Source organism: Callospermophilus lateralis, chromosome 5 (genome assembly GCF_048772815.1).
Source record: "Callospermophilus lateralis isolate mCalLat2 chromosome 5, mCalLat2.hap1, whole genome shotgun sequence".
Taxonomy (NCBI): domain Eukaryota; kingdom Metazoa; phylum Chordata; class Mammalia; order Rodentia; family Sciuridae; genus Callospermophilus; species Callospermophilus lateralis.
Window position 1 is genome coordinate 49,452,371 of NC_135309.1, and position 13,486 is coordinate 49,465,856.

The following is a 13,486-nucleotide window of genomic DNA, read 5'->3' on the forward strand; positions in this document are numbered from 1 at the left end:
ATTGCCATTCTGACTGTTGTGAGATGAAATCTTAGAGTAGTTTTGATTTGCATTTCTCTAATTACTAGAGATATTGAACATTTTTTTTCATACATTTGTTAATCAATTGTATATCTTCTTCTGAGAAGTGTCTGTTCAGCTCCTTAGCCCATTTATTTATATTTTAAGCATTCTTTTTTTAAAAACCTATATATTATTTATTTGTTTTTATGTGGTTCTAAGAATAGAACCCAGTGCCTCACACATGCTACCAGTGAGCCACAACCCCAGCCCTAGCCCATTTATTGATTGGGTTGTTTTTGTTTTGTTTTGGTTTGGTTTTGGTGTTAAGTTCTTTTTTTACCTGTAAGTATATATTTTATTCCCACAAAAATCTTTGCAAATAAAGTATCTTGTTCTACAGAGATACCACTTCTTTCAAGTTTATTTTTTTCAGTGTGAACCTTTTATCTTTTTTCCACATTTATCTTATTATATATAAAATATGTAGTAACATATTTACTCTGTATATCATATATCAAATTATTATTGTGATTGCTTTCTTTTTAGATTTATTTTATTGATTTTATTTTTTAAAATACATGACAGTGGAATGCATTACAATTCTTATCATACATATAGAGTATAATTTTTCATGTCTTTGTATATAGAGTATGTTCACGAGCTCTTTCTTACTGATACTTTGTAGTTCTAGCTACCTCAGTTCACTAGTTTAAATTGCCTATACAGGTATACTTTTCAATCTTCTTGAGTCATAGAACTAAAAAAAAAAAAAAAAAGGTCTTTGACATGATGCAAGTAAGCTGTCTCACAGAAAAGTAGATACTTTTTCTTGCCCTCTGCCAAGGATCCTTTTGCATGTAACTCTCAAGTTGGAAAACTTTGAATCACAGCTCCTTGTAAACATGTATGAACCCTTTGATTGCCAAGATTAATTCCACAGATGGAAAGGGAATCAGTTTCTGGCTTACTATCCCATGAAATTCTTCCCATGTTCAGGAACTTAGTTACAAACATAGAGAAGGGTCTTTCCTTGGTCAATCAATAGTATATTCCTTTCCATGACTTTTGCATCTTTCTATTATGAACACTTGCACTTTACTCTTTAAATATTTATTAATTGATTGAATATTCTGGATGACAGAAGTGGCTAACACTTTGATGTATGGGCAGAGTTTTGAGATTTAGTCAGTTTGTGGTGGGAGCTGAAATTATATTTGTAATTATTGAACAATAGTCAACAAATAATACTGGAATATATTTACAATTATCTATAATTATACATATAATTATATGTAGTTATAGAGAATATAATTTATAGAAATGTTTATTTAGTAAATAATAGTGTATAATGATTTTTGTTCAATAAACCCATTGAGTAGGACTTGAAATAATCACCTAAATTTTATCTCCACCTGTCATTTCTACAATTAAAAAGAAAACTTCCTCTTTAAATACCTAGCATAGTATTTTTAGATTCGACTTGCGCAAGAGATTTATGGTATTTTTTCTACCTCCTGATTTTATGAGTGAAAAGATAATTGTATCATTTCTGATTCTGAAATAGAGATTAAATTTAATAGCTAAGCAATGTAAATTTGGTGTAATTCTTATCTAGTTTATATCTGTTTTACTTAGAAGACATTTCTGCTTGTATAATTTGTGATGAGGTTAGTGCACTTCTCTCTTGAAAAATGTATTTGTGTTTCTAATTCCTAACTAATGGGAAAATGGAAGATATTTTTAGTGTCAGCTTTCATCAAGTAAGACCTTTCTGAAGACCTTATTAAATTCTATTTCCATGTGAATTTTGCTAATGGGTCTCTATAATCACCATTATACAGGTGATTGTAGGTATGATTACAAATTAAAAACTTAAAGGAATGGATGAACAAATACATCTTTCTTAAGACACTGGCAGAATATTAATCTTTGTACTCTCATTTTTACTTTGCTGTATTTTCAGATCAAGTATAGAAATTCTGGTATTAAATTAAAGTTTGGTATTAATGTGTGAGATTCACTTAGACAATATAAGTAATGAGTTTCCTAAGTGGGTTCTTAGTTATAATTTTATAATAAGGCAGAAAAGAGAGAGATAGTAAGTCTTCCAGTCTCTGTATATTTAGTTAACAATATTCGTGACTTCAATGAGTTTTATACACAATGGAGGACTGAAGCATTTTAAGAGTAAGACACCCTATTTTATTGCTTGTATACTAACTTACCAATATATTTTGCAATGTAATATTTACTGAACATTTCAAAATACCATGCCAGAAACATTTGTGAACCTGGTGATACTCAACATTTGTTGGAAACCTACCTACCCTAAATACTGAGTTGCTTAGGGCTCAGCCTTAGGCTCATACTACATTCTTTTCCTGAGCAATCTCAACCACTCTTATAGTTTTAAGTATCATCAGTTTATCAGAGACTTCCAAATGTATATTTCTTAACTCAATCTCTTTTACAGCTTTTCAGACTTATTTTCTTATATTTTCAGGGAAATATTGCAGACATACCAAGTTAATTGTGCTTGAAACTACTTTTTATCCTCACCTTCTTCAGATCCATTATACTAATATTTCTAATCCCAGTTCCATTCATCCAGGTTTTTTTGCTAGAAACCTGAATGTAATTCTTGACTCCTTTTATTCCTTCATCACCTCCTAATTCCAACTCAAATCTGTTGCCAAGTGCTATCTCTTGTATCTCTAAACCTAACCTCAATTTTTTTTTCTACATTTTTCTATCACTGCTGCCATCATGTTAGATCAAATTACTATCTCTTGTGTGGACTAATGCAATTATAGTCTCCTAAGTGGTTTCTCCACATGCAAGCTGTCCAATTCTAATCCATTAAAAAATAAAGAAAGTCAAAGTAAGTTGTTAGTATGTAACTATTCTTGTATCACTTTTATGTCTAAAACTATCCAGTGACTTTCCATTGATCTCAGAATGTAGATCTCTTGTTTGTCCCAAAGGAGGTGATAGGGCCTTAATTAGTTCACTAGGGCTGCCATAACTAAGTGACTTAAACAACAGAAAGTCATTTCTTCACCATTCAAGAGGATAGAAGTCCAGGATCAAGATGTGGATAGGGTTGGTTTCTTCCAAAGCCTCTTTCCTTCGCTAGTAAATGACCATCTTCCTCATGATTTTCACATATTATTTCTTTAATATGTGTCTCTGACCTCATCACTTGTGAGGATACTAGTCATGTTGGCCTCATTTTACCTTAATTACCTCTGGTTTCTATCTCTAAATACAGTCACATTCTGAGGTTCTAGGAGTTAGAACTTTAACATGAATAGAACTTAACCTGACAGTTGTAGAGTAGTAAGCACATACAAAATGTACTAATGTCAACAATGTCTCTTATATTTGTTAAAATGTTGCTTCCTCTACCATATTTTCATCAAAATCTTAACTGTTATTACATCAGCAGTATGTGCCCTTAAAATATCTTTTGCAAAGGCACTGACTGCTTTGGAGTATTTCTTCAGGGGAGCAGTACTGTATCTTGTTCCTCTCTAGCTACATTTCTTTCCTAAATCCTACCCCTTCTGTGGCCTTTGCCCACCAAGCTCTTTTCCATGGCAGACTCTTCACTCATCTTCTTTCCTCTGGAATTGTCTTTGCTCTAAACCCCTTTTCTGTTCCTTCCTTCCATATCCCTATTCATGTGTGTTTTAGTCACCTTTTTTGCTGCTGTGACTAAAAGACCCAACTAGAACAATTATAGAGGAGGAAAAGTTTATTTGGGGATCACAGTTTTAGAAGTCTTAGTCCTAAGAAGGATGGCTCCATTCCTCGGGGCTCAAGGTGAGGCAGAACATCATGGCAGAGGAGTGTGGTATATGTAAGCAGCAGCTCACATAATGATCAGAAAACAGAGAGAGATTCCACTTGCCAGAAACAAATATATACCTGAAAACTACACCCTTGTGACTACCTCCTCCAGCCACACCCCACCTGCCTCCAGTTACCACTCAGTTAATTCCAGCAGTGATTAATTAAGTAATTAGGTTAAGGCCCAATCATTTCTCCTCCAAACCTTCTTGCATTTCTCACACATGAGCTTTTGGGGGACACCTCACATCCAAACCATAAAAATCTGACTGATTTTATTAGATCATACTTTAAATTTTTAGATGTTACCTTTTATTATAAAGAAATATAACTCTGTATTTTGTTATCTCATTGCATTTAAGACAGTTTTTAAGTCTGATAACTAATTCCCTGCTTCCACTCCAAATTCCAGATTCTGAGTCCCGTAAAGGGCCAGGACTACCCATAACAAACACTTATCAAAATACCATAGAAACTCTATAAATAGCTGATGAACTAATGAATTGAATGAGTAAATGAATGAATGAACTTACTTTGTGAAATTATGCTAGTTCTGTGGGGATGTTAAGTAGAAAAAATATCAACATAGTTCCTGAAAAGGACACTCAGAAGCAAGATATATTTATCACAGACATATCAAGCTCTTCCTGGAATATTCTTCCCTTAGTTATCTTCAAGTTTGCTTCCTTTACTTTCTTTTTTTGTGGCAAAATCTGATTAACAAAATTCGCCATTTTAATTGTTTTTAAGCCTACAATTCAGTGTCATTAATTACATTGACAATGCTATACAGCCATCACCATATTTTCAAAGCTTCCCATCACTATACACAAATCCTGTACGTAATAAGCAATAGCTCCCCATTCCCCTCTTCTCAGCCCTTGGTTATATCTAATCTACTTTGTGTGTCTGTAAACTTACTTATTCTTGATATCTAGATTAATGTTAGTGGAATCATAAGGTATTTGTTCTTTTATACTTGGCTAACTTTACTTAACATAATGTTTACAAGTTTCATTCACAGTGTAGCTTGTATTAAAACTTTATTCTTTTTATGGCTGAATAATATTGCATTGCATTTATAACATGTTTTGTTCATTCATTCATCTGTTGATAGACATTTGGGTTGTTTCTCCCATTTTTTTTTAAATATTTATTTTTTAGTTTTAGGTCTACACAATATCTTTATTTTATTTTTATGTGGTGTTGAAGATCAAACCCAGCACCCCGTGCATGCCAGGCGAGCACACTACCACTTGAGCCACATCCCCAGCCCTCCCATTTGGTTTTTATAAATAATTCTGTTTCAAACACTGGCATATAACTATCCACTTAAGTCTCTGTTTTCATTTATTTTGGATACACGCACACACACACACACACACACACACACACACACAGAGTGAGACACAACCAAGGAGGGCAATTTCTGAGTCACATACAGTAAGTTTTAATTTTATCAGGATCTGCCAAATTATTTTCCAGAGCTATTGACCCATTTTACATTCTCTGCCAGCAATATATTAGGGTTCCAGTTTCTCTCCATCCTTGCCAATACTTATTTTCTGTCATTTTTTATACCTTTTATAGTTGGTGTGAAATGGTATTCATTTGTAGTTTTGGTTTAGTTTTTCCCTAGTCACTAATGATGTTGAAAATATTTTTATTTGCTTATTTGCAATTTAATTTTCTTTGGAGAAATGTCTATTATAATCACTTAAATGGGGTTCTCTTTTTTTATTATTGAGTTTGTAGTTCTTTATAAATTCTTAAACTCTTATCATATTTTTACTTCGCAGATGTTTTCTCCCAGTCTGCAAGTTGTCTTTTGATTACTTTATGACTTTTTAATCTTAACCATCTCAGTGAGGCCTTTTTGATCTCCTAATGTTGTTTCTATCCCCTGTTCCCTACGCGCACACACACACATTCCCTATTCCTGCTTTCTTGGCCCCTTTCTCTTGTTCTCAAATCTTTTCTTTCTTTTTCTCCAGGGACATTCATAATACATATATTGATTTTTGTGATATTGTCCCTTAGGCTGTCTTCCTTTTTTTTTTTCCACTCCTGTAAATTGGTGATTTTAAATGCCTTGTCTTCAAGTCTACTGTTTCTTCATCGAGTCCATTTAAGTCTATTGTTGAGTCCCTCTAATGAATTTATCTGTTAAATTATTTATTTTTCAACTCCAAAATTTCAGTTTAATTCTTTTTTATAGTTTCTTTCTCTTTGCTGAAATTTTATTTTGTTCTTAAATCATTTTCCTGGTGTTATTTCATTGTATATGTGTTTTCTTGTAACTCATTGAGCTTGAGCATCTTTATGACAAACTTTAAATTCTTCAGGTTTCTTTGGACTCAATTTTTGGAGTGTTGTTTTGTTCCTTTGAATGGGTCATGTTTCTGGTTTCTTTGTATGTCCTGTAATTTTTGCTAGGAGGTGGACACTTTCATAAACAATTACCTCCCAGTCTTTGCATACTGGCTTTGTGAAAGGGAAGGCCATAACCAACCATCTTAGCTAGGTGCCCTCCAGGACCTCTCAAACTTTCTGATACATTGCTTCTGGCATCTTCCCACAGAATTGCAGCTCTAATATAGTGCTCACCTCTGTTTTAAATTCCTTTTAAATGTGGTGCTGGTCCTGTGAGTACTTTCAGTAAAGTGAGAGGATAACCAGTTTTCGGGGGCAGCCCCCAGACAAGAAAGAATATTGGACAATTGATTCATTCTTTTGTTTCTGTCCTGAGAGAAGAGCCACAGTATGAGGGATTTCTCCCTGGTTGTCCCACTATGCCATATCGAGGTGCACGAATGTAAGCACTGAATACTGCAAAACTTCTTATAGCTTTCCCTGGGATCTCTTCTTGGTTTTATAGTGATTTTTAGTGTTCTATGGCTCTCAGCTAGTCTCTATAGAGTTCTTACAGAAGTGATCTGGTTCTATATATTGTTTATTTTGTCTTTGTGGGATAAGGACAGCTTATAGCTTCCTAATCTACCATTTTGCTAATGTTACAATGGCTATTGTTGTTTTAAAAAATGTGTTCTTATAGGTATATCCCCTCTCCTTCCTCAATGTAATATTTTAGGGAATACCACCTTGAAACAAAGTAAAATGCAGGGAACAAGAACCTGTCTTGGGTGCTGCTTGCAGGGATACAAAAAAATCAATCATTCACATAATGGTTCAGCTTTTATTTTCTCCTAACTTGGTATGGAGGTGAAACATTGCCTTGCCTTCCCTAAATCTTAAGGGCAAATCTAGTTCTATTGTGCCCCTTTAACTTCTAGGAGAACATATATTATTACTAGGGCATTCTGGTTAAACCTTTGGAGATTTAATAATATGTACCAATTACCAACTTACTTTTCTAATATAACATAAAATTCATAATATATCATTCCTACTGGATGAGGCTTTACAGGTCTATGTTTCTTCATTTTTGAAAGATTGACTACTTAAATGAATGTATAAAAGAAAATTAAGAACTGTGAAATTTGTTCTTTTGTGCTTAGTCTTCACGAAGAAGTATAAGATGCTGTTTCTTTACATAGCCTCATTGATTTTCCTGGAGTTAGCTGGAGATAACTTCATTTCAAAATGTTGATTTTTCTGGAGATAGAAAAAAAAGGAAACAGAGCTGGGACTGGAGTTCAGTGGCAGGGTGCTTGCCTAGCATGTGTGAGGCACTGGGTTTTATCCTTAGCACCACGTAAAAATAAAATAAAAATAAAATAAAAGCATGCTGTTCATCTACACCTACAAAAACCATTTTAAAAAAAGAAAAAAAAAAAGGAAACATAGAAACTGAGACCTAGAATTAAGTACACTAATTATTGCCTTTTGCAACTTTTTTTTTTTTTTTTTTTTTTTTTTTAGTTCACAGTAACCACTTTATGTCATGTTAGCTTAATAAAAGGATCAGGGCAAGGCTGCACATTCTTGGAATTCTGTCCCCATTAATTTTCACTTCCCCAGAGGAATACTGAATAAAATAATCACACTTCAATAATATTTAGCAACTAGTTAGAATTGTTTCCTCATGTTATAGAATCAACCGAAAGCAGGTTGAATTAAATAAGGTTGGGTTTACTTTAATGTTGTACTTTACAGCATCATCATACATACATATACAGTATTACTTATCAACCATATCACCCATAAAGATTTGTCTAATGCAAGTGAGGTGAAATGAAGGAGAGTGTTTCAAGTCTTGGCTTTGAAAATGTTGTGTTAATTGTTAACTTTTGCTGAGTCTGTACATTAAAGAAGGTAACAATCTCAGCATGTTAAGATCATAACTGTTGGATTAGTGCTTGGAGGCAGTAGCTGTGCTGATGTGAGGCATTAATGGCTGAATGAGTTCAATCAGATATGCCACCTCCAGTATCTTTGTGTAATGATATTTACTAGATTTCAAATGGACTGCTGAGAACTATGAAATATAATCTTATGTATTATCTCTGTTTAAAAAAAATAGACAATGAAATTGTTCTCTTGCTGGCATATATTTTATTAACCTTTGTGGAGTCAACTTAAGGAACATATATCCTGATAGAGTTGAAACCTTTTGTTAAAGTGGAGTTTTATTAAGTGCATTTGTGAGTTCTAGGAATTGTGGGGTTGAGTAGAGTAGGTATGTTTAAAAAGGAAAACACTCAGAATAATATTACAGCATATTCTAAGGATAGCTAGATAGAAAAGGTGCAGTGTAAATTATGTGCAACTAAATTATTTTTTTCTTTGTTTTCCTTCATTACAGAGCCTGGAGAAAATTCTTGTGGAATTCGATCACAAGGAGTTGTTTGATTTCTATAACAAGGTCTGTGTTTTAAAAATCATTTTCTAAAATATAAGGGTTTTCCTAATGTTTCCTTCACTTTTATGAATATTTTATTTTAAATGTCTTATCACAGAGCTAACTTCTTTAAATTTTCCTTATGAACATCTTATGTTTCACAGTAGGAAGCATAGGCAAGATGAAGAGAATCTGAAAAACTAAATCATGAAGAAAATGAAAATGGTTTTAATTAAAGCAATAGCATTGTTGCTTTAATGTAAAGCATTAAGCATTGCACAATGTGAGACCCCTAGACACTGACATTTTAATATAGACCATGTGAAATACTTTGTTTTCTTGGTCCAAGGGTAAAGGAAAACATGGAAAGGAAGATGCCAGGTCTGTGATTTATCTTTGAGTATATTTTATGTTTCTTTGAAAGAACTGATTTTGCAATCCAGGAAAATGCACTTTCCCTATATGCCCCAACTTAAAAATCTTATCATGTAGTGATATTTAAAATGAAACAGCTGGAGGTACTTAAAACAGTAGTATTTACAAGTCCCCCCCTTTTTTTTTTTTACAAATTTGAAAACTTAAATAGCAAGCATAAATTCTAATATGTTAACATAAAAAGAAAAATATTCTAAGTGCTATTTTTATTTCTATATGATGAGTTTGGTATACAAAGTTGCCAGTGCCATTCTTTCCCTTTTATTTGCATGTTTCTAAACAACACTTCATATGAATTTCTCTTCCTTCACCAACTTTCTGTATTTTTTTCTTTTTTCTTTGTAAATAGCTAGAGACCATACAAGCACAGCTGGATTCTCTTACATGATGTTTGTGAAGACTGGTTTCTTCATCACACTCCCACCACCTCATTATTTTGCATTGAAGAAAGATTGCCTGGATGTATTTTTTGGAGGATTCAGTGACTTACTTTCTATAAATTATACAGCTTATCACTTCTTAGACAAATAACAGTCAAAGGAGATCACTGTTAGGAGTACAGAGATTCTAATATACTTTCTCTTGTTCTGTGAGCCAATAGCAGTTTTTAAAAAACACTTTTACTTCAGAGAAATCAAAAGTGAATACCATATTATTTTTACTGTCATATTGTTGCTTCACCTCTTTATTTTTTACATGCTTGATTATATCTTTCTGTATCAAGAAGAGACCATAGATAGATAGTATAATGGGTACCCTAACAGAATGTAGATCTTTTTATTACGTTAATAAAATTAAGAAACAACCACATGCAAAGACATTATGTCATTTTTCCTATAATGAATGTATTTTGATTGAGAAATAATATCAGAAATAAATTTAAAATGGAGCTAGCAGTATTATGTGAGTTAATTCCAATGTGAGCTTCTCTGTCTGCTTCTGAGTTTAATGATTTAATAATAGTCCCAGGTTTGTGTGCTTTTCTTTGTACTGCAAATTAATAATGATTTATTTCATAGTGTGGGAGACAGATTTGGATCATGAATAAAAACAATTGTAATGAGTACTAAATGGGCATTCTTAAAATTTCAAATCAGATACATTTTGTATTCTCTTTCTATGACTATGTTATTTGGTTTCAATCAATAAAATTTTTGTGTTTTGAGATTATTTGAACTGGAGTGTACAGTATTTTTATTTCATAGTATATTTGATGACACAAATGTGACTTCAATTGCCTGTCAAAAAAATCAGTTGTATTTTTTATGAATGAAAATATCTATCTTGTATATTTTTCAAGGAGAGAAATAGGGGGAGAGAGAGGTTCAAATATGACTTTTTCACATGAAGAAATTTGGTTTCAGAAATATCTTAAGGCTTAAAAAAAATTACAATTGAAGCACATTTGTCATAGGTAGTATCTGAGTAATACAAGCATTAAAATGTCTTTCAAATGAATGTTCAGTATATGGAATTTATGCCCACATGCATTTATAAATGTTTTCCAATGTTGTTGCTTAACAAATTGAAAGTTTATTTCAGAAGCAAATATAATAATCATCATTCACTGTGTTGCCCAGCCTGGCTGTGGACTCCTGGATTTCCTGCTTCAGTCTCCCAAATAGCTGGAAATATAGGCGTGTGCCACCACACACACAGCTTTCTCTTACTTTGGTGTGCTCTATTTGGATAGTTCCCAGATGTAATTACCTGAGGTCTCAGCGATACTATAAATATTTTGGTAAATATTCTTTTAGATTTATTTTCTTGAACATATAAACATGCATAATCCCAAGATGAATATAGATAGATAGCAGTTTTATTAATGGCCAAATAAAATTCCCAGTGTAAGTGTCCAAGTTAAATGTTCAGTAATGAACATTTCTCAAAAGTAGCTCATTTTATGTTCCCTTGAAAGAACTGGTTTTATACTCTGTAAGAATATGTCTAAACCTATACAAAAACATGGTCAGTAGTATTCTCTCCATTAGACAAGATCAACAAAGACACTGAAGAAAGAGCATGAAGGTCTAATTCCAATGAAGAACATAATTATTACCGAAATATATTTAATTACAGATTACTTTATTCTCTAAGGCATTTCCCTTGTTATACTCTGCAAGACAAAGAAAATGTGATGTTTTCAAAGTGCATGCTACTTTTTTTTTTAATTAAAAATAATGGGTCAGGGGATTAGTGAAGACTGGAATCTTCTATCTCAGAAAATAAACATGTGCTGCCTAACTACATTTTGGTCAGTGACAGACCATGTGTATGATTGTTTATGTTGTATAGTCTAAGGGTATAGTAGGCCATAATATCTAAGTTTGTGTAATCACACTCTATGATGTTTTCACAATGATAAAATCACTTAATAATGCATTTCTCAGAATATACCCCTTCATTAAGACACACATGACTGTGTCTATGGATATTTGTTAGAAGAACCAATGTACGATTTTTTATACCTACTACAAATATTTGCAGTTCCCTGATTGTAAAGTACTATATGATTATTTTAAATTAGTAAATACAAAAAAATCATGAGGGCTTGGGCTGTAGCTTAGTGGCAAAGTGCTTGCCTAGCATGTGTGAGGCCCTGGGTTCTATCCTCAGCACCACATAAAAATAAAAGCAAACCAAATAAAGGCATTCTGTCCATTTGCAACTGCAAAAAAAAAATTTTTAAATCATGAATAACTAATCTAAATTATAGAGTCCCATCATTCAGAAATGGACATTAAGGGCAGTGTAGTAGATTTTTTGCATTTTTTCCTATTCATAAATCTTTCTCATTCATTTTTCTTCCTTTTCTAACAAGTTGAGGCTATATTATAAATATAACTTCATACTTTCTGTATAACATTATAACAATATAATTTTTCCTATCCTCAAATATTTTTCAGAACATCACTGATATATATTCAATAGCTAGCTCATCATTAGAATGAGAGTATTTTAGTTATTCCCCTATTGTTGGACATTGACCATATTTTACTGCATAATCATCATCACTATGTAATCATCACTGTCACCTCAATGTATATTCACAAGTATTCCATGCATCTTAATCTTGTACCAAGGATAGTTCAGAAATAAACTTTTCAAGTAATACTGCATAAACTTCTTTCTTAAAAAAAATAGCTTCACATAATGATTATATCCCACTTTTTTGCAAAAATATTTGATATAAAATCTGCAATGATTATGCAGTAAAATACAGTAAATTATTTCCAATTTTGAACATAATAAAGAATTCACTGATAAATATCATTATACAGAACCTTAAACTATATCTCTCATTATTTTATTAGTATAGATTCCTAGAAGTGGGAACACTATGTCAAAAGTATAAAGATGTGTTGGGCACAGTGGTGCACATCTGTGATCCCAGGGACTTGTAGTCTGGGACAGGAGGATATCAAGTTTGAGGCCAGCCTCAGCCATTCAGTGAGACTCTCAACTACTTAGTGGGGCTGAATCTTAAAATAAAAAATAAAAAGAACTGGGGTTGTATCTCAGTGGTAAAGCACCCCTAGGTTAGATTCCCAGTACAAAAAAAAGTATAAAGATTTATTTTCTATTTTTATCTTTAAGGGTATTTTATTATAAAATAATAGTTGCTCGTTGTTAAAAAGAAAAAGAAAATTGTTATATTTTGCCATCTCAACTCCTTAGAAATACTTACCTAATTTTTGCAAATATTTGGTTTATAGTTTATCAGATATCTACTTAAGATGTCTGAAAATACAAATACAAATAGTTTTTAAACATTTTATGTTTATTTCAAGGCCTTCAATGTATATTTGCTAAATTGTTACCCTGAAGAGTTACATCAATTTGTACTCCCAACATTAAATAATAACTCACATCAAACTATCTTCATCAGCTCCTTCCTCCTGTTGTACATTTGACCCTCAGTGTTCTTCCTAACAGGGTTATGGTTTGGGAAGAGTGTGGATAAGAGTGGATTAAAGATGGGAACAGTGCTTTTTAATTGAGACAAATCAGGTTGATAACTCCAGAAGGACTGAACAAGAAATATATTTAAAAATCAGCAAATATGAGATACAATTGTGTAGTATTTAGGTGTATGAGCTTTAAAGTCAGAAATTAATATTGTCAATAAATAAACAATGAATGCAATGGTGCCAAAAACCAAGTATGCTAAGCTCCATGTTGACAGTGAAAATAAACGTAGTTTCTGATCTCTTGAACTGTAAGTGTTGGTCAGTAAAAATAAGTAAATACATATGGAATAAATCCACAGTGTAAGGCAAAGTATGACTGAATCCTTTTAACAGAAAATGAAACATGGAATCAAACTTAGATTGGGACATCAAGAAAAGATTCTCTGATGAGTGAGATTTGAGCTGAATCCTATAGAATAAATTA

The 13,486-nt window shown here is 32.5% G+C and overlaps 1 protein-coding gene across 1 annotated transcript in view; it reads left to right on the forward strand.

Annotated features, from left to right (window-relative positions):
- The window catches only part of Commd10 (COMM domain containing 10), a 187,562-nt gene extending 177,295 nt beyond the window's left edge, over nucleotides 1-10,267 (forward strand). Inside the window, exons 6-7 of the mRNA XM_076855883.1 lie at nucleotides 8,621-8,680; nucleotides 9,441-10,267. Of these exons, the coding sequence (XP_076711998.1) occupies nucleotides 8,621-8,680; nucleotides 9,441-9,479 (99 nt within the window). The 3' untranslated portion in view covers nucleotides 9,480-10,267. The remainder of the gene's footprint in view (nucleotides 1-8,620; nucleotides 8,681-9,440) is intronic.
- Nucleotides 10,268-13,486: the final 3,219 nt, after the last annotated feature.